The following is a 22,564-nucleotide window of genomic DNA, read 5'->3' as shown; positions in this document are numbered from 1 at the left end:
AGAATAGCACAGGTTTCTCAAGAAGACCATAGGAATCTGGTTCTGGATGAGCTGTCAACAAAAAAAGAGGAAAACAACTGTATAAAAAAAAGCCCCCTCCCCCCACCCACTCACCATCCCTGTCCCCCTCCTCACCCACGGACTCCTTTCTCCCACTGACCACTGTTCAGAATTGCCCCCTCACCCCTGTGACCCCCCCATTGGGCCCTTTCACTCCACGACAATGGCTGCCGGGGGCCGTGTTATTTGAGGCACTAAAGAGCCGTCCCACCCGCCCGCCCCCAGGACAATGCCCCCCCCACTGAGAGCTTTCTTCCCCTCACCTCCCTAATGACAGGTTTCATCCTCTCTGTCCTGACCCCTGGGAGGGGATGCGGGTCCTGGCTCGGCCCACCGCCTTTCTAGCCTGCTGACCTGCTCCGCCAACAGGCCCGCCCCCCACTCACTAATACACATATACACACTTTCACTCTCTCTTATGGACTGTGTACACACAGGGAGCCGTGCTGGAAAGTAACTACTGTACTGACATCCAATTATAAGGTACTGCATGTATGTGCGTTTGAGAGCATTTGAGGGGGAAATATTGTGTTTAACACCAGAATTACTTCAATAAGATGACACAAAACACACAAGATTATAAAATATGATGGTTGTAAATGACCTTTTTGTCCTGGTCATGTCTATACGATTGCTGCTGTTCCTCTCATCTAAACTTCTCACATGGTTACACTGACTGAGAGCCTGAGAGGTGAAGGGGCCCAAGACCCTATTGAGCGTCATTAGACTAAACTAAAAATTAAAGGTCCAGCTCAACAAAATATAACATTGACATTTTACCTTCACACTGATGTATCATGCAAAAACAATCACAAAAACATTCACAATGTAATAAATTCATACTGTACAACGACACCACTTCATCACGCAATGACCATTATACACTGGGAGAAAATAAAAGACTCCGTGGAGGAAATGTAATTGGGTTTCTTTTGTTGGACTTATCAACATCCAGATGCTTTAATGCGTTAATTAATGTGCACATCTGTCCTACACTTTTAATCCTGCACCAGTTGTGCAGGAGTTTGCCAGACGACAGGTGTAATGTCTCCGTTTATATAACCTTTACTTTCTGTCTTTCTGCCAAACGTTCTCATACGAGCAAATGGCAGCCTGTTCACCTCATTCAGCCTCACCTCACACATAGCTTGTGGCTGTTGACAGACGAAAACTACCTCTCTCTCTTCTGCCTGTTTTTGGACATGATTCAAAGGCCTCCCAAACGCCCACAGGGTCATGAAACACACTTAACACATCGACAACCCTGCAAACCTTACATTCAAGCAAGAGTGGGGGAAAAAAAACCCACCACCAAAAATCAGTCAGACATTTTTCTCTGACAGCTGCATTATTGTCTTGGACGGCGTGTTAAAGGAAACCTCTAAGTCATCACTTACTACTCGTCACTCACAGGCCAAAATTGGTGCTCCGGCCGTTCATTATCGAAACCTGAAGCAGTGCAACACCTTTCCTCACAGGGTAAATCAATCTCTCCACTTTTATATAATGTCTGTCTTTGTGCTGATGATGATGCATCATTGTCACACAGACTAGTATGTATTGGCTAGTTTAGCAATTAAGCATGTGGAAGCTCAATTACCTTGAGCCAAGTGAAGAGACATCAACGTTTTAGTGGTCAGTTATTGACCGATTGCCATTTTCACTCACTTGCGCACCAGATGGAGACAGGATCCCGTCCTCCAGTCCAATTAATTCCACTTCCGTGACTTGAAGTCATGATCCCGTGTTAATCTTGGGTAATTATTTCCTTTGTTGAGCATTATGGAGATCCTGTGAGGATGGGTAAGTCTGAGCCTGGAGGTAAAATTGTTGGTGCGGTCGTCCCAAGCGCTCAACACTCTGCAACATGCAAAAGACACGCAAAGAGACTAAATCAGTTTTTACAACACAAGCACTGCCAATACTCATAAACACACTGCAAGTAGCAGAGTGTTTCATAATGAAGTGATAAACCCAGGTGGACCGCACTTGCCATATATCATTATACATAATCATACTTTCTTGTTTAAACAAATGTTAAACACCAAAGGCATCCCAAACAAGTTCCACACTGTTCATTCGCACAACACATTGTTTGTCATGTTGTGCTGTGAGAAATTGTGTGTGTTGTCATATTGAGGATGTTTTCTTAATGTTTATGTGTTTGTCTTGTATTTCTAAGGGCAAGGCATTGAGCTCTCAGGGCCACCCTATCACTCTTGATCTTTAGTATCAGTGTAAAGGAGCCTTTACAGTCTTTAAATGTGTCTGATAAATATATATATATACAGTATATGTGTGTAAATGAGAAGAAATGAGCCCTGTGACCACTTTCTATTCCTGTATAGAGTTAACTGGCCAGGAATTTTGACATTAAGATTAATTCATCATTTAATTTTAAGAATTATTAAGGTAGAATTATTATTCTCCGCACAGTCACTTTATTAAAGTCATACTATTGACTCTGCCTTACAACCGTCTGCAAACCATTACTCTTCTGTGGAGCAGCTCAGACTGACAGACAAGGTTAAATAGAAGTGAGCGGTGCAACACAGCTAATGAACCGTTGCCTCAGACGTCACGCAGCACTATCAGGATGACTTGCTATTGCAGGTCAAAGCTGGACTCAAACATGAAAGATTGGCTACATTAGCACATCTCCAACTAGAGTAAATCAACTAATGCCAACAATTCATTTCGAATGAACTGTAAAAAGAAAACTCGTAAGTGACTAGGCCTCAGAAAAGCACACACAATTACACAACAACATAAAGGTACTGTACAAACAATGAAAACAACATGACATGTTAAATCACACTATTTTGTTAATATCTCTGTGGTTTAGTAGTAAACCTTTTTTCTTGTGTGTGCTTACACAGTCCACAACCCTCTCCTATAAAGGAACAGTGTTCAACCAGTTCATCAAGAATGTACGTTGTTGACACGAAAGCTTAAATTCTTAAATGACCCAGACTCTACAACTAACTCTACGTCTTCAGAGCCAGAGAGACAGTTTCTACCATTTAACAGAGCTGGTGGGGGGTAAGTGGCAGTGGGGGTGTTACTGCCGGGCACTGAGGTGCAGAGAGGGCGAGAAAAGCAGCAGCAGTGACATGAAGGCGACAGGGTGTGACAGGTTGAGCCATCAGACTACAGGGCACACAAGTAGAACTCATTCACTTTCTCACACAAAGACACACTAACCTGCACAATAATGCACACAGATCAAGCACTGGTGGCACTTTAGTTGTACCTACAGTAGCAGTATTAACTTGTGTTTTTTACATTTTGGCAATTGTGTTGCTAGATTGTGGAAAATCCTATTGCTGATACATCTCCAATATGTTGTTAATAAATGGATTTTGATTTCTTTCCAGAGGGACGCCTAAGGTTCACATGGTCAAGAGTTTTCATAACCTGGAAAAACAAAAGGTGCTCTTCTTAGTAGCTTAGCATAAACTATATTATCATTATCAAGTCAGTTACAAATTCCCATTTATGAAGAATCTCATCTTGGAAAGTAACCATTTTATAAATGTCCCTCTAAAATGTGTTTATTTGCATCGTTAATTTATGAAATTTATAAAGGCTTAATTATGCAATGATAAGCCAATAAAAATACAAAATCTGGGCTGCCAGGCTGTGAAAAACAAAAACTGTGTAGCTGCTAGTCAGTGACTTTATATTAAGCATATGCTTTTATATGCTGTGGTCAGTTGGGATCAGCTCCTCTGATCAAAATAAGTGACAAAAACAAAGCAAGTCATTTTAGAATTTTTTTTTTCAACTTGACAATGCAAAATAAAAAAAATAAAAAATACTGATAACTTATTTCTGATATTCTAAACATTGATAAAAGCATTATTAAAACCATTAAAACCACTGTAAAAGCATTATAAGGTACAGCTTACTGTGTTATAATATGATTCTTATACATTCATACAGGGGGAGGCAAGTGAACATGCCACCATAATTTGGTTGGTGAAAGATAAAACACACACACACACACACACACACACACACACACACACCCTGAATGCAAAGATTTCGGACACTGCAAACCAGCACTACACTTTGTACTACACATTGTATTATGTGGAAACCCTTTACTTGAGCAGGCTGGCCAATCCAAAGCACTCATTCACACACACACACACACACACACACACACACACACACGGACATGCACACAAATGTATATACAGTATAGCTTGATTCTTGCCTTTAACCTGAGAGCTCTTAATAGCCCTGCCTACCTGGAGCATCTGTGCTCCATTAGATGGACCTGCTGCTGCACATGAACACACCTCTGCCTCAACACGAGGTCGGACTGATAGTTCTCTCCTCACAAAACGTCTGATGTCTTGGGTCTGAAACCACCTGCCGACATGATATACTGACACACACAGCACTGTAAACTGTGTGCACTCATGAGACCTCGGCTTGGTCACTGGAAATTTTCCTCAGGGTGTGAGTGAGTCCACTGAACCATTCCCAATTGTATTTGACAAATTTGTCACTGAGCTTGGGGTTAGGCTGTTTATCAAGGCCAGCGCTTTGCATGTTCAGACAACTAGAAACAACTTCAGAAAAATGCAACACAGTCTCTCACTGCGCCAAAGCATGGAAAGACACACAACAAATCTACAGTGGATGAACGTAACGTTACATCAGAACTAAGTACTCCTCGGTGTGATTCACTGTTCAATCCACAGGTATCAGCTTTCCAGCACTGACAGGCTCTTTGAGGTACTAGGACTTGTTGGTCATTGAGTTTCACGCAGTGCACATAAATGCCACACATTGTACCCACTTCTTCACTCCAATCCAGTACAAACGCACACACACATACACACACTCATGCTTGGCTGCCTGTCCAGAGCTCCTCCCTGGGGGGTCACAGTGGCAAGGAGGGAGGGATTTCACGCTTGACCTTCCCCTCACAGCTTTGTGAGCCCCTTCACTCCCGCCTTGATTCTCTTGACCTACTTGGTCATCCTGGAGCAAGCCACTTATAATACCTACATCTAACCCAGCAGCACGCTCTCTCTCCCCTGCTTTTGCTCTCCCTCACTCTATCATAGACACACATCTGTCTTGCACATCTGTCTGCTGGTTTCTCCCTCTGCAGGGCTTTTTTTGCGGTGGCCTCTGACTGTGACGGATGCAAAAAAAGTTTAGAGATAAAGGTTTAATCCCTCTGTGCCAAATATTGTTTTTGAATTCTGGGAAATGCATTGCCCTGGCCCTCCAATCCTTTTGTTTGGGTTTTTATTCGAAATCTCTTGGGATCTCTTATGTGCAGAGGGCTACGGCATTCACATCAACTTATATATGACTTATATATGAGAAGAGTTCCTCTTAAAACACACACAGTCCCTGCAAAAAGGACAAATGTCATACAGATGCATATTACTCATATAACAAAACAGCTGCATTTCTTCCATTGAACACATTAGGACTGCATGCAGTAGTCTCTGGGACAGTGCCATGGTTATCAACCGGTAGTGTATGTGCACAGAGTGTCACAGTCTGCTTTGCCTGCCCCTGACGATTTGCTGTTAAGCCTCCACTGATCACAGTGCAGGCTCTCTTTGTGCCAAGCTCTGGGGATTCCCCTCCTCTTCCTCATCCTTTCTCACCCTCCCTCACCCCCTCACCACACCCCTCTCTCCCTACGAGCACCACTTAAGGCCTCCTGTCTCACACTGCAGCCCCGCCAGTGGTTGGGAACCATTTTCTACTCAGATGAGCGCAAACAAAGACATGCATGTGCAGGAGCGAGGGAAGAGGTAGGCAGCAGGGAGGAGGAGGAGGCGGTTGGTGTGTTTGGTAAACAGCGAGAAAGCTGAAGAGAGAAGCCACTCGGGAGGAGAAGGAGAGGAGGGGAAGGGGAAGCAGAGGAGAGGGAACGTGAGAGGGGGGCAAAAGGAGATCGTATGCTGAGGTATGACTAAGTCGGAAGCCGGTAAAGGGTAGGGTAAAGGAAATTGCAGGGGCTTCCATGTCACAATCCGCAGATCGGCTGATCACAAAGGAAGAGGACGGCACACCTGGCACTGAACAAACACATATGTATACACAGATACACAGCTGGGAGTGTACATACTGCTTTTCGTGGTATATGCATGCATCCTTCTGTATGTGCACCACAAACCATCACGGATCAGAAAGTGCACTCAGCTGTAAACAGCTCATCCATTCACACGTTGTGCATTCATATGCAGCGTTGTTCCTGCTATACTACAAATACACTCCAGGGAAAGTGTGCTCACTGCTTAAACAACAACAACTCAGGGCTTCGTATCCTGAGCCTTGGCCTGTTTGTAGGTATGAGGGTCAAACCCAAAGATGACAAAGTCCTCAAATCAAAGCCCACACACTCCCAGTTGACCCAGCGCTTCTCCCTGACCCCGTTGTTTTATTTGAGCCCTAATAACTCTCCTAATTAAAGCCCCTTCCTATTATTTTTTCCCCTCCTCTCCCCTGTAAAAGGCCTGGGTTTCAAAGTGCTAATAAAATAAACTGGAAGGGGCCCATTTCTTTATTTGTATGTGTGTGAAGAGTGTGTGGGAGAAGAAGGCAAGGGAAGGAGGAGGGGGGTTGGAGGGACAGAGGTTTTAGGTTCAGAGGGGGGTAAAAGAAACAGAGGTCAGTAGAAACAAAGAGGAGTGAGACCCTGGGGTCAAGCTGCCTGGTGTCCACAGTCATGGCGCTGGCGTTGTTGCAGGGCGAATGGTCCCGCTTGTATAATCGCCGGGGTATGTTTTGTCCGCGAGTGTAGGATAGAATATATCACAGCGCTGGTGACAGATGAACAATAGATCACGTTTTGTGGACGTCCGAGCGGAGCCTCCACAGTTCCTTTGAGTTGGATGGTACATCTGGAAGAGCCGAGATTAACCCTGCGTTTACTGGCCTGGCGTATGGCTGACCCTTTTGACCCCAACTGCAGCCTCAACAATATCGCTTATGGGTTAATATAGGACTCAAAGACGACCCATAGAGGGGGCATCAGTGAATCATCCTCCTACGGACAAATGGGATAAAAAATCAATACACGAGTGTCGCACGTTGCTGGGAGATCACAAAGAGCTGGCTATTTTTAGATTGGATGGAAAGAGAAAGACAGACAAGAGTCCACTGTGCTTCTCTTCAGCTGCAAGAAAACTTACTCAAAACTACCTGTCGCTGTAGAAACCCCTCCCCTGACACTTTGCAGACCTGAGATTAAAGAGATGACAATCATGCCTACTTCATGCTGTGATTGGCCTATCGGGTGGAGGAGGGAAAGGAGCTAGACCCAACTCAATTTTCATGTCAACAATTAAGTGCAACACCACAAATGTCCACCAGGGCAGGGAGTGTGAAGGCATGCAATGTGGGTGTAATGTTAAAAGGACATTGTGTAACTTCTCCTGTTATCTATTCACGAAAATCTATTATTTCATTCAAAAGTACGTTTTTCATTCATCAATAATCCCCCCCATCAACAAACTGAAGTGTTCCTTTCAGCTCTGAATTAGCCGTTCATATCATTCATATCTACATGGAGCGGGTAAGCTCGGTGCTGGCTGCCATGTGGTGTCTCCATGTTTTTACGTTCAGTGGCAGCGTGACGGTAGGAAACCACGGAAACTCAGCGGAGACACCGGAGCTGTCGGCTCAAGTCGACGGTGGTGTCTGTGAAAAGTCACCGCGGTAACGCAGTGAGGAGGAATGGAGCGTTACACTGATGCTGCATTCACGTGCAGTAGGGCAGACGGCCGTCGGTAACAAACCAGATGTCATTTTAGTCACAGAAGTCGAGAGAAAGCCAGTAAAACATGGGTCAGGTAAACAATACGACATCGCCACGACAACATATTGTCACGTGTATTGTTTTGCCTCGTGCTGACTGACCACTTGTTTACATAGAGGCTTATTTATGCCGTTACGTACAGCGGCTGTCGTCCGTCTGCCGTCTGCCCAATTTCACATGAATGCAGCATGAAAAATACGATTGAGTTGCTTGCGATATAGGCTACAACCACAACGCTAGATGGGAGTAATTCCTACATAATGTACCTTTAAAGGTGTTCAGAAAAGAAAATAGATTTTGATCCCACTATGGGTCTTAAAGCAGAAGTAAGCGAAATAGTCTTAAATAGTTATATGTTCCGACGGCAATCACTTACATAAAGTGTTTGGTCCGAAACACGGGTCTGCTCTGCTGTAAGCCAAGGAGAAAACTTTCCTTGTATCCTACAACCTTTATCCAATGAGGAGAGAGAACGGCATAAAGGGGCGGTTCTCTCTGTGTGTGCAGCCAAGGGATGTACGTGAATGTGGTGACGTAGGGACGAGGGCGGGGACTGCTAACTCCATCGGCTGACAGGAAGTTAGCCAAATCGACCGGATCGCTTACTTCTGCTTTAACAGTGTAATCACTCATCTATCACACGATGTAGCCCAAACTTTGCGTAAAATTCTACTTTCAAGTAAATCCGGGGTGAAAGTGGGGTAGTTTTTTTCACATTGGATAATGCAGGCACACGAATTATATGTCAAGTTGCTCATGATTCATCAGCCAATGATATCAGGAGCCATCATCCGTCAATCAAACATCTGAGAAAAACGAGGGGTATGATGGAGGAGACTCGTCCACCACCACCGACACAACTCTCCTCCGTCTCTACTCCACTCTCCTCCTCTGGATCCCTGCGGTCCATCACTTCGCCTATAAGTTAGCAAGCTATAACGTAACAAGCCTACTAGCTAGTTAGCTACGTGAGCTAAACACACTCGCACACACACACATACATGTACACACCGAGCTCGGTCCCGCCCCAAACATTGAATATCCCGCCTGCTCGATAACGACCAATCAAATTCGTTTTCCGTACTCAGGTAAACTCATGGAAGGAGGCGCGACAAACAGGACAAACGGCCATTTCTGAACACCTTTAAACACTTTAACATGCAATGTATTTGACTATTATTAGCTTATTAACAGTTGAGTAGGGATTCATCCTCAGGGGATCGTGAAATATCTGCAGAAAATCTCTTGGCATCCAATAATGTCTGCACCATATTTTGTGATAATTCATCAAGTACATATTGGAAGATTTCACTGAATGACACTTAAAAGAAGCCAAAGGATCCACAAAATCATTAGGGTTCAACATCTGAGGAGCATGGCAGCCTACATTTGTACATACTGCAACTTTGGTCTGCAGTAGGCCTACAGTGGTGGAGCCAGCAGACACCGACAGACATCCATAGGGCCACACAGTCGCTAAAACCTGAGAAACACTATCGAACCAAACATTTACTGTATGTGTGTCATCTAATACTATAGGATACAGCAGGTGCAAAGAGACACCACTGACCACATGAGAAACCCCGGTGCTAATCAAATTTTTTTTATGATATTTGAGGCTCAGCCATAAACGTGCTCAATCTCTGTTAACTCTCCTCTTGGTTTTATGATGATAAACATGTCGGAGTGGAGCTTTATGAGTCTTTGTGCAGCGACTATAAAAGCAGCTATGTGAATATCATATGCTTCGTGGGTCTGCTGCATGTTCCTGTGTGCTGGCTGTCATTCAAATCCCACAAAATAATCCAAACACTGGTGTTTGAATAACTTACAGCCCCTTGACTGAAAACTTCAGCACTGAGTAATACCCAAGGGGAGAAGCAATAACATAATATGGTGATATGATAATAGCTTCAGCTGTGCACGAGATATAATTGTGATCATATAGGGTATTGAGCGCTCCAGGGGGTTAAGTGAATGTAATCCTTGAGACACAGTGCTACAGAAAAGTGAGGCAGAGAAAGTCATATGTCAGGGTTCAGCTGTGAGTAACTCTGAGCCCAAGAGAGGCTGAGGGAAGATTTTTTGGGGGGAATCGTTATAGCAAGTGAGAGGACAGGAAGCGCATTCAGCTCAGCTACACTTGAGAGGGGCTCTTTAAAAAGCTGAATGAAGGCGATGACGAGAAGTCAAAAGAAGTTTATAAGGACAAAGCCACGTAAGGCAGAGGGTAACGAGTATAAGTGTACAAACGGGGTCAAAGCAAGCACAGAGAACGATGTGATTGACAGCGAGTGGAGATGGAGGGGGTGCTACAGGAATGAGACACAGGTTCAAAGCTAGCGAGCGGGAGTGGGAAGATCACAGAGGCTGAGCAAAAAAGGTTGAGAGGGAGTTGAGAGAGGGTAAAGAGGAAGCCCAGGGAGAAGGCCTTGAAAGAGTCTTATCTGTGACCCATCTGTCTTGACATGCACACTCCTCTGGTTAGTGCCCTGGAGGGGAGGGGAGGGGAGCTGCGTGCGTGTCAGTAACTGAGTGTGCAGGGCTTAGGGCTAAGGCCCTGGCCTGTGCACTCTGGCCCGCAAACCAGACTAACCAGCCCCATGCTTTAACACCCCCAGGAAAAACTCCCATGACTTACTGCTGTGATCATGTGATTGACTGAGCTGCGGCAGGGGAACAAAAACACACATTAACGAAAAAAAAAGGCCGACACACGTCAGGGACGATTAAGACGTTACTTTCTTTGACAATTCACTTTTCATCTTTGCCGTCAGCTGATTTGTCACGAATCGTCTCGTCAGCGGCGTCTTACTTCTTTTTGGTCATCTGGGAGGAAGTCAGGATCAGCAGACCTGCAGAGGGGCTGTATGATGAGCACATGTGTACGCTACGTGGGGGAATTTTGGAGTTTCAAATGTGGGAAAACACCAACATTGATGTCTGGGATGTCAGTTATTTTGTTATTGAGCCAGAAAACAACTTTTAAAGCAGAAGTAAGTGATATATTTGTGTTAATATAAGTCTTAAATAGTTATATCTTCCGACAGCAATCACTTACATAGAGTGTTTGGACTGAAACACGGGTCTCTCAGTCCCTCTGCTCTGCTCTGAGCCGAAGAGAAAACATTTATCGTATCCTACAGTTTTTATCCAATGAGGAGAGAGAACGGCATGCAGGGCTGTGTGTGCAGCCAAGGAACGCCGTGAATGTGGTGACGTAGCGACGAGGACTGTTATGGTGCGTTCAATGAAACTCGTATTTTTCCGACCGTGAAGTGGTACCAGTTCGATCTGGTACGAGTTCACCGGTCGGAAGTTACGAGTGGCCGTTATAGTGACTTTCACCGGTAAAACAGGTCGGAAAAACACGAGTGGGTTGCCTGAAACGCTACAAAGTCGTAAGTTGTGACTTGAAGCTGTAATTTACGATTTCAAAAGCCTGCCTGGAACGCAGCATTAGCGAAAACGACCGGACAAGCACAAAGAGTGACATGTCCAATCCTGATTATTGTCCCAAATGTATCCTCTATAATCTGGCCATAGTTTTAATTGATAAACCGCAAATTACAGGTACATTTAGGAATTACAACTAGCTGACAAGTTAGGATGTTTTAGACCTCACTTATCACCAGATACCATACTCTCACAAAAATACTTTACTGCATAGTATCTTATTTCCTCCCAGTGGTCTCAAACAATACTTTCACTGTTTTCACCTTTTTACCTACATCATATAAAATGTGATCAAATACGCTAAATATGTCATAAAAAATAATTTGAATTTCGACCCAAATAAATTCAGAATTTAGGGTCGCGGTCATGATGGAAAAGATGTTTCTTCTACTCTGACGGTGCACATTAACCATCTGATTGAACCAGTTATTATGTAAGAAAAAGCTGGAAATAATAATAATTCAAAGTAGCATTTTTTATAAAAACCAATCCATTGCAATTCAGCATCAGTTTGTGAGGTCCTCAGTTCTCACCCTCACTGTCCAAAGCAAATATCTATCAGTCCAAGTTGTTTTGCATCAAAATCCAACCTCCTAAGATGTTTGACTTTACTTGCATGTACGGCACACCTGGGAGATTTACCATAATGAATACCTGATGTGGTGAAGCAGTTAATTCCGCCTATAAAATAACTCCCTTCCTCCTTCCTGTGGGCCCCGGCTGTTGTTTATCAAACGAGGTAACGTCCTGTCATGTGACCCCTCCTCCCTCACAGCAACCCACCTGTGTGGACTTTTCTCTTAATCCCCCTCTAGCCCCCTTTTTTCTTCCTCTGTGCTTTGAATACTTAGACTACTGAGTGTAACTAATTCTCCCACACAAGGATATTGTATTCTGCCTATCTCTGCTTTTGTCCTTCCCTTTCATGCAGGCTATTCACTGATTTCATTAGTTGGCGGTGTGGTGAGAGAGAGCTGGCGAAGGGAGGGGGGGGGTTCCAATTAAAAGGCCTTAATAGCCCATTACCATCACCTTAAGTTCAACTCTGTTTTTTTTTACAACATGAAACCAGCGAAAGATTAATCACCAGACCAGCATGAGAGCTTTTAAAAGCTATTCTGTGATTATTAAACTGTAATTAGGACTGATGATTTTGAGCTGCCTCCTATAATGGTTTAGCTATTATAGTGTGAAACATGTTGAACTATTCCAATTAACTGCAGAGATTTCAAGGAAAAAAACGTGCTACTTTGACAGTTTTCTTGGAGACACACCGTTCCTATGCAGCAGTGACATCAGATTTACCATTTCAGACGATAAATGTAATGGTGGCTGCTCCTGGTGGGGGTTTAGATTAAATGTGTTTAACAGGCTGCTCTTCCTACACACATGCTGCACAGATCCTGCAGCTGACCCGGGGGCTGGAGGATGAAGCCGGTCCCCTGGGATGACACAACCACCCGTTCTCAGACACCCATTTGTCGTCCGCCCCCCCCCAAAAAAACCCCTCCCGCTGCTCCCTCCCGACGGATGACCCTGCAACCAGCAGGGGTCAGCTGCGCAGAAGGAGCCTCCTGCACCCCAGCCCCTCGGTCCGGAGCCGCAGCGTAAATCAGTGGCTGTTTCATCGCGGGAACCCTGCCCTGCCCGGGGTCCCAGCCCAGACTGGCACCATCTGTCCCCGGACTGTGACGCAGAGGCAGCACTGCCAAGGTGGGTTCCCACTGACCTGCTGTACCCTCCAGGGTCGTGTGGGCCAGACCTGGGCCCTGAGACGAATCCATCACCACTGGAGTCTGGAGGGGCACGGTGTATTGACGACACAATAGTTCAACCCTGTATGTTTGTGAAAATGAGCTGATACAGTGGACAATGAATACAATTATATTAATTAAATCCAATAGAATAATTGCTAAATAAAAAATACTTATATGAACCTCTGTTTATGTATAAACCATAATTTTACTTCTTAAGTGGATCATTTTAATTAAAAAATACATATGCGACCACTTTCCTCCTCAAACGGCCCCTTTTCACTGCACCTGTGCAATTTCACAGGGTAGAGAGAATAGATCAAGTATTTCATGAACAATACTTGACCTAAGTAGAACAGCACTAACCTGCAGTCGCTGTGAAAGTGGGATCCTGACTGTAATTGTCTCATTAAGTCCAGCCGACCAAACTAGTGACCAGCTTTTGTTTTTAAGAACTTCTCACAAAAGGATTGTCCCGTGAGGTTCACAAGGACCTTAAGTGGCGTCTTCTTCTGATTTGTTTTTAATTGCACGGCTGCAGGCTACTCTCAAATACCTGCTTTTCTTGCTTAAATTTGGTAAGTAAACTGCTACTTAACAGCAATATTTTTCCAAGTATGAGTTAAAAATTTGCTGATCTCACACTACGCAGTGTGTGAAAAAGGAGAGGGGCACAAAAAAACAAAGCAATTAGAACATTAGTGTTTTTTACCTCTGGTTAGAAAAAGTCACAACCTCTTACAGTGACTTGCCCGACCCTGTTATTTTGCTGTATAACTGCCACAGACTAAATAGGTGATGAACTACACACACATGTAAAACAGCCTGTAAAAAGCTTTTAAGTGCAAGACAAGTCCCTGCACTCCACCTCATCACGGTTGACGACTTGACATCTTTTCCCTTTCCATCATAACGGCACCTGGAATTGTGACACGTAAATCTTATCGGCAGAGACAGTCTGCGGGTCCCCGGGCAGTGCAGCGCAGCTTATTGCCCCTGCCCCCCCTCCGTAGTCCCAGCCTTGCTTCTTGCCCCCTCAGGCCTGGCTCTAATGGGTGAGCAGGGGTCATAAAGTGGTTGTGTTACTGTTTTCCTTTTTCCAAACCAGTGACACCAGTTGTTCACCCTCCTCACCAGAGCCTTTTGTGAATCCTGACAGGCTGTCAATTCCAGGCGGAGGATAATTGTAGAAGACGACGCACATTACCTTGAGGTGACACCACATTCCACCGAAGGCCCGTCTTTTATGAGCTAACAATAACTTTGAATAGCTTTGCAGCAGAGCATTAAAAGTTTGCTTTGGCCCTATGGTCTATTTGGTCATCTCAGCCTTGTGTTGCATCAGGTCTGAACAAATATCTTACTGGAGCAAATTAATCTTGAAGATAAATGATAACTGGGGGAAAAGGACTTACTGGTAAAGACTCCCACCACTGATTATTTCATTCTTTTTTAGATATATTTGCGGCCTTATCACTCTCACGCTTGAGGAGAGATCTTTGGCCGTCATCGGGGTTGAAGGAAGGACAAGAAGACCTTCACAGTGACACATACAACCCCAAGACAAAAATAGACGCCCACCCACACACGCAGTAAGGAGTGCGTCATTCTGAGAACAAGCGCAAACTACCGAACATTTTGTACTTTTGTCCTCTGGTTTGCTCAACCAATCACTGGAGCTGAGACAAGGAGCAAACTAAAGTATAGTCGGCTACTATTAATTAATCTACATGCTATCTGTAACAAATATAAATGCTAAGACTACTTTTCAGATTTTTGTATCCCATAGTAATCATTATTCTGAGTCACAACATTTGGTATTGGATTAACAGTTTGACTTTTAAACTAATAAATATATTATTTATAACAAATCAGTTACTCCTGTACTTTTTAAGTCGCTTGTGTTTCTCTTTGACTAGATATTGACTGAAAAACTAAAACTGACTAACTGATGTGCAACTTTATTAAAGGGAATAATGAAGACATCTTGTATTCACCAGCTCTCTCACCCCGTTCAATTTGTCCTTTAGTTTGTGCAAATACTGCCCTCATGTGTTTGTCAGTGGTATTGACATCATCCTTTCAGTCACAGGTATTTCATAGGCATTAATTCCTGTCCAATTATGTTAAAATAGATTTTAGAAAAGGACTTGGCACAACTATGGCACTGATACCAAGCTAAATCACTTCATAAAACTGTTAACAGGCAGACAAGCCTTACTGACTTGGTGAGGGTGTACTTGAAAACACCATGATAAGAATGTAAAACGAGACTCATTTATGTTTTTGGATCAGTTATGCACTCAAAACATAAAATAAGAATTCTTTGTGACTATAGCTCCCTTTGTTGCTGATTCATTTGCTTCAAGCACAACATGCTGTACATGTGGAGAATGCTTGTTATAATAAATCTTGTACGTGGCATTAAAAGTAAGCCTTCACATTTTTCAGAGGCAAATGTTTTCAAATTGTTTTCAACAATCCACAGCTCCTTCAATGTACATATGGAAGGTGAACATAACTGATACTATATTTTAAATGAAAGCAAAGATCTGATTCTTAAGATTTGTCTATATTGTTTACTGTATATTGTATTTCTAGTTATGTTAAGAACACTGTAACTGAGTTCAACTTTTACCCCCTCCAGCTTCACAATGCAAATAGGTTTGTGCTGATATATACACAAACCTACAAAATGCTGAATGGCTCAGAAAATACCATTGTTGTTTAGACAATATCCTTGCCATTGTGATGGAAAGTTGTGATAATGTCCTATGGACTTAAAGTGTTTGTTGTCCACTGTAGTGTACTTGTTGAACAGCCATGTGGCACCAGTTGATACAGCAGAATGTACGTGCAATACAATTTCAAACTTAATCTTTACAATGACAGTTTTATTATGACTGAAAAGTCTCATAAATTCTATTTTGTTTTGAAATCTGTGACAGAATAATATCCACTATTGAATCCATGAGGTGTGAATAAAACTGAAAAGGAAAGAAGAGCAGAGAGGGAAGAAGTAGGAATCCTTATATCTCTGTTACAGCATTCACCTGTATTCTTCATACTGCAGTCCAACACTGATTCATAGTCCAGCAGTTCATTCACGTCCTGCCTTCAGTTTCTCCTGCATCGTGTGGTCTCCCCTCGATCCTCCCATGCATGGTGGACTCTTAGCCAGGGCGGGGTTGCTTCCCCACTGCTCAGGAGTTTTTGCTTGTATAGCCAGTGCATGAACACAGGTACTCAACTCCTGCTTCAGAGCCTCATTAACCAGCCGGTGGCGCTGGATCAGTTTCAGACCGTCAAATTGGGAGCTGACGACCAGGACGCGGAAATGGGATTCAGAACCGGGGGGCACGGCATGCATGTGGCTTTCATTGTGTACCTCTAAGTGGTCCGGCTTGAGTGTGTCGGTGAGCTTGGTTCTGATAGCCCTCTCAACAGGCCGGCTTGGGTCTGGGTCCATGTGTGGTGTGAAGTGGGCCAGAGGCCGGTTTAAGGCAGGACTGATGGAGATGGGCCGAGCACAGCGGAGGACACTGGGCAGCATCAAGAGGCTGTGGCTGGAGACCACCCAACAGAGCAAGGTGGGTATGAATATAGATGACAATCTGTTGAAAAAGATAGGACAGATATTCATATTAGAGAACAAGCTTTGTCATGCCGGCCTATTACACTGGAGTTTCTCTATCAGTAGCCATATACAGCTGGTTGTGTTTATGTTTAGGTATGTTCGGTGAGAGAAGAGGTAGTTACGTTGTTCAGACACCTTGATTCTGTTCACATTATGATGCTAAAAGCAGACAAACTCCCTCTCTACACATCTCTACACAATAATAACAACGGGAAAATTCGTCGTGTTGTGTCGCCTTTATAACCTGCCAAGGACAAACCATGCTGTAATTTACAACACTGTCTGTCCATGTTATTTAGTCTTATACTGACTGTTTACATCAGGATAAGCTTGCTAGCATTAACGGTTAGCTTTCATCGTAAACAGCATCCACTACGTGAGCAAACAGAGACGACAATACACAGGCAGCTCAGTTAAACTTAACACCACCACAAGTGTTTAATAATACTGTTCAACTATAACTGAAGAAGTTGACGTTTGCTAAAAGCTGTAAAGTGATTTTGGCCGCTCACCTTGTCCGTGGAGTCTCTGGAACTGTGGCGTAACACGTACCGGAAGTGTGCGTAGGCTACTTACCCTGGGGTTTGTAGTTTTTTAAGCACTTTGTCGTTCTCAGTACGTCTGCTTTGCTTTCAAGTAAAGTTACATCATCTACATAATGTTACATTTTTGCTATTTTAAATGCTCCATAAAATAAAAAGTAGGCTACCAAGAAAAGTGTAAAATACTATGCAATGATTTTATTGGTTGTTTTACACATTTGAATCTCTGTAACTTTCGACCTAAGTCCTATGTTTCAGATAAAACTTCAAAGCAGAAGCCAGAATGATGTAGCATACCTTCCTGTCAGGAAGGTACATTGTGGTGTATTTTCTACCTCCTAATATGTTAAGTAATTTACCCTTAGGGTTAACTGTGAGGGCGGACGTTATAACACAGGCTGGACATCAACTGTCAGAATGATTGAGTCTTGAGTGCATGACAGTTATAGATAAACAGACAGTTCAAGGTAGGCTACATAAAATACCATTGTCTGAAAAGGAGGTCCAAAGTAACTGATGACGTCAGCTACTGTACCACTCAGTGTGGCAGCTGACTCTTATTGATTAAATACTCATTCCTTAAGTTTAGAGAGGTGGAGTTTTAGAACATACTACAGTATAGGCTATAAGGTCAGGACTTTTGGCTAAGGAGAAAGAGGTCTCGTAATTGGCTATAGAGGCTTCTCAAGGATTCGGCTTTTTGACACTACATCTTTTTTGTAATAAACTCTTTTTTACCATCTACAAAGAAGACGTGTCAGAGTGGTCATCTTTTCATCAGCATCGACATCAAAATATACCACAACATCCTAATACACTAATACACATACTAATACACTAATAGTGGGCCGAAATGTAGGTAGTTAGGTAGGCCTACTTCACATGCAACATCAATGAAAAAATCTAAAACTATTGACAAGAATAGCCTTTATAAAACCAATATTTTTACAGACATAAAGAAATGACAAAGATCTACTTTTTATATTTTTTCACTTGTTTATTCTTCATGGTTCTTTGTTATCCATTGTGATTCCAAAGGGTCAGTTGCACAATGAAGTGCAAACCCAATCAAAAACCAACAATGCCAAAATATAAGAAAAAATCTCACACACCTTTTTTAACAGAACTGCTGTTGTCACATTTAGGCTAACTATGATTCATAACTGGTATTTAACATTGAAGTATTTACTTATATGTCATTCTCATTTACAAAATGCACAAAATCAAAGACAACATACATCATTGTTCATTTACACTTCTTTTTATAGCTTTTTTTAAATATATTTTTATGGTTCCACAAACAGTTTCTATACTTACAAACAATCAACTACAGTTTCTACAGCACAGTACAATGACCAAGGTGATAAATCTTTTTTTGTTACATTTATTTAATGGCAATGAAATCTTATTGACAAAAGCCTCAAGAACTAGGGTTGTTTCAGAGAGTACATATGAATGTTAGCTGTTTAGTCCTGTGTCATTATTAAGCCAACGCTCAGCATTTTTAGTGGACAAGGCCAGCATAGTAATGTGCTCCAATTCCCAAATAGCTTCAAAGGAGAGAATTAGAGACAATTACTCAAACACTTATTGCTCTGTTAACTTTTTGCACTCACAACAGCCGGTCGCTCAGGCAACAAGTTAATTATACAAAAAAACCCTGTAACATAAGCTAAGATATGTTTCTACGAGAGACAATCTTGACTTGGACGGAGCCTGAATTGAGTCACTGAGACAGGTTAGCGTTTTAACAGCATTCCATGTTGAACAAATACAACAGTTATCTTGACATCGTTGTTCTTATTTCAATGGGTGATACAGGACAACATACAGAGAATAGAACTGCTGATGCTTTTATATCTGTACAGTTAATGTGCATTTATAGACTATCCATGTGCTTTTACAGGGGAATCTGGACCAAATTTTGCTTTCTGACTTGCTGGCCATTTTGGCTTCTAAAGCCATTATCTCTTGCAGTTTTAAAACAAGAGTACCTGGACTCCTAAAGATAAGTTTCTCATATGAGGTGTGAAAATAAAATCTTAATTACCACATACAACAATGAGTCCAGTTTTTCTTGTTTAACATGACCGGTGTCTGAAAACCTACAAAGACAGACTGCAATATATTGTATTTTCCAGGGGTCAGAAGGTTTGAAGAGCTATCTTATTAGTTACACTATAGTTATTTGTATTTACATATATTCATATCTATAACAGAGAATTGATGGTGTAATGTGTAAACTCAGGCCATACAAAATATTTGGCAATAATTAATGAGAGGTGGTATCTATGGCACACTCATAGATAAGGGGTCAGATGTCAAATTTGAAGTTTAGATTAGTGTGAGACAGAGTGAGGCGGTGAAGTGTAAGGGGCAGGTCATCAAAGCTCAAAGCACCTATGTTCACAACTGCACTCATGTTCACAATGTTGTCATTTGGTAGGTTTTGGTCTTTGTGCTCTTGCTAAATGCTCCCCTGCTTCTTCATTAAATTTCTAGCAAGGCTATCACAATTGTGCATGTACGACAGTGTACACTTAGTGCAATGGGTTGTCTACTTTTTCAACTGTCTTGAGTCTACGTATGGCTGCTATCCTACAAAATGGCAGTTTGGACAAAACCTTTTTCTATTTTTTTTTTAGTAATTTGACATGTCGATGATTGTTTTTATTTATTTTTCTTTTATCATGCAATTGTGAACATATCACTCTTACTTTTCTAGATCAGGGGAATGTGGCAACGATGTTTGCTGACACTCTGTGCTGTTATTTGTGTGGGATATATGACAATCAGCCCTTGGCAGTGAGTTCTCTAAGGTGAATCACATGTTGTATCAAGCTACATTTGTGTTATGAAGCACAAGTAAACTCCAGGTCCCAGTGCACTCCAAACTCATACCCTCATTAAGCAGAATAATCTTTCTCAACTGCAATTAATCCTCACTGTTTAACATGTTCTGTGCCCATTCCAAATGAGGACAATATAAAATAGAACAACTCTGCTGTTTTTACTTTGGGTGTAAATTTCTTTCACACTTTCTTGATCCAAGAGCAAAAAAACAGGTTGAGCGTGTCCAGTGTGATATCCTACCATGTTCAGTTATCAATATTAGACAACTACCCCACGTCCGTTCACCAATAAGATACAGTTTGCCAAATATGAAAATGGTAAAAGACAAAATAAATAAGTGGATTAAAAAATAAAATCTCAATATTGCAGAGAGGTTCAATATTGCACTAAGAACCACACTCACATTAATATAAACATTCAGTTCACACAAGGAATTAGATTATAGTTTATCTGTCATCTCTTACACGCTTATCACACTTTGCACCTGCACCAAACCATCAAAACCAAAAGAGAAGCCGTTCTGTGTAACCTTTTCTCTTTTTATACTTGATTGATTTCACATGAAATAGAGTGATTTTAGGAGAATAAAGGAATATTTTCATTTATCTTGTGCATGTGCTCTAAGGTGAGTGGGGTAAGACTTGTCTGTGCTATTGTATCACTGTTAGCAACAGCAGCATAAAAACACTATGTCGTCTTTTTATGGGTCAGAAAGGTCAAAATATTATGTCAGTCAGTAAGCAGATGCAACATGTCCAAAATGCTTTTAGGCTACATGTTGTATGTATATACCGTACTCTCAGTTTTCATTATGTTACATACATACTTTGTGACATGCATAACACCCTCCAAAACATAGTTTATAAGAGACAGGCATACTGTAAGTTGGAGAGGAGAGGTACTAAAAAGGCATTTCTTACAAAGGGATATACAGTATGGTTGAAAAATGATGACTGAGAGTGAGATTCTGAACATTTTCATCAAGTCAAGAAAATGTTAGGGACATTTACATTGGCGAATGGTTGTGCTTTGAATGCAAATCTCAACAAATTAGCTTGGTCTTTGTGATGGAATGGCAATCATGACGGTGACTTATACTTGAATGATCTCATAACATGTTCGGAGGTGATTAAAAAATGACGTCTTAAAGGGAAAAAATCTGATGTATCTCATCGCAGTCTAACAACAACAAAAGCAAACCTGGAATGTTCTATTATCTATAAAATGGCAGTCTGTACACTAACACAAGACCTTTGGGAGATAAAGAATGAGGAGAGGTCTTTGTTAAAGAGAAAGCCAAGAGAGGTCGCGTCAAAGTCAAATATGCTTCAAATCAAGGCATAAAATGTCAAATTCTTGATTCTACGTCCGACAATGGCAACGTATTTAAGACTTGAGAGGTGAGTTGAATTTGCTCAGAAGAATGGAGGTGACTACAGAGAACTCTGCAACAATGGCTAGTGGTCATTTGAGTCTATATGAGTCTATTTGCATGGCTCATCATCAAGAGCCCCCATGACCTGACCTCCAACCCCAGCTGTGTGGATTTTCTATGGGGGAACCAAATCAAATGTAGGTCACTGTTGTATCACAGCAGTCGGTTACGTTACACCAAACACCTTGACATTAAGTTTTCCTCACGTTTTCATTGGCACCAATTCTAAGCCATTATGAAGAATTTGTCGTATTCAGCTCATTCTGGCTCCACATATCTTTATAACATGGAGGGGGACCTTTCAAATAATCACCAATTGCAAATATTTACAGCTCAGCAGATCTGTGTTGCTCATGTTATGTGCACAAACTCTACTTTGTAATCATGGGGGGAGAGGTTAGAGGAGAGGATCTGGGGGGCTCTTGAGCTTTTCGATCACAGTGTGGCGAAAACTCTTCTGCCCCCCCCTGCCCTGGAAAGCTGTTGGCGCCACACTATTGCAGCACCTGGCCCCGCGTCTCTGGTAGTTTGAGAGCCAGAAAGCTTCCCGCCGCAAGTGCCCCCGAGGCAAAGAGTATGGGCACAGCCTTGGTTATACCAACGAACGAAGTGAAGATGCTTATGCCCAACACGGCTGCTAATTTACAGAGGGCGTTGAGGAAGCCAAACGCTGTGGTTCTGGGGGAACAAGAGGAGAAACACATAAAGAGTCAGTTCCTTTTTCATTAACATTTGATCATATTTAATGAAGGAGTAAAGCAACCATGGGAGGAAATCAGTGTGGTAATATAGCGGCAGAATATCATCATAAATTGCAGCCATTTTCTTGCTGATATTAACTGATATTAATGTAAGAACTATATGTTTTCATGTTGACTGTGGAGGATGTAGTGACTTTATCTTACCACAAGATGGAGCCACATCTCCTAAAATCTAAAGCTGCTTTACCGGGGGCAACACAGAAGCTGCATGTTCCCACTTTGGTGGCATCATACAATTGTATTCAACATGCAAGCAGCTGTGTTT

The 22,564-nt window shown here is 42.4% G+C and overlaps 2 protein-coding genes across 2 annotated transcripts in view; both read right to left on the bottom strand.

Annotated features, from left to right (window-relative positions):
* Positions 1 to 16,100: 16,100 nt before the first annotated feature.
* bola1 (bolA family member 1) lies at positions 16,101 to 17,266 on the bottom strand. Its single transcript, XM_085803637.1, has 2 exons — positions 17,221 to 17,266; positions 16,101 to 16,685 (listed from the first exon to the last, which is right to left on the bottom strand). The coding sequence occupies exon 2, from the start codon at positions 16,622 to 16,624 to the stop codon at positions 16,172 to 16,174; it is 453 nt and encodes a 150-aa protein (XP_085659763.1). The 5' UTR covers positions 16,625 to 16,685; positions 17,221 to 17,266; the 3' UTR covers positions 16,101 to 16,171.
* A 960-nt stretch (positions 17,267 to 18,226) lies between these two features.
* Positions 18,227 to 22,564, bottom strand: part of sv2a (synaptic vesicle glycoprotein 2A) — a 51,066-nt gene continuing 46,728 nt past the window's right edge. Inside the window, exon 13 of the mRNA XM_085803636.1 lies at positions 18,227 to 22,216. Within this exon, the coding sequence (XP_085659762.1) occupies positions 22,033 to 22,216 (184 nt within the window). The 3' untranslated portion in view covers positions 18,227 to 22,032. The remainder of the gene's footprint in view (positions 22,217 to 22,564) is intronic.

Source organism: Trachurus japonicus, chromosome 16 (genome assembly GCF_045865225.1).
Source record: "Trachurus japonicus isolate A0001 chromosome 16, Traja_1.0".
NCBI lineage: Eukaryota > Metazoa > Chordata > Actinopteri > Carangiformes > Carangidae > Trachurus > Trachurus japonicus.
This window is presented reverse-complemented; position numbering and strand designations above follow the sequence as displayed.

Coding starts and splice junctions, on each gene's coding strand:
- bola1 (XM_085803637.1), bottom strand. CDS start 16,624: ATGCTGCCCAGTGTCCTCCGCTGTGCTCGGCCCATCTCCATCAGTCCT.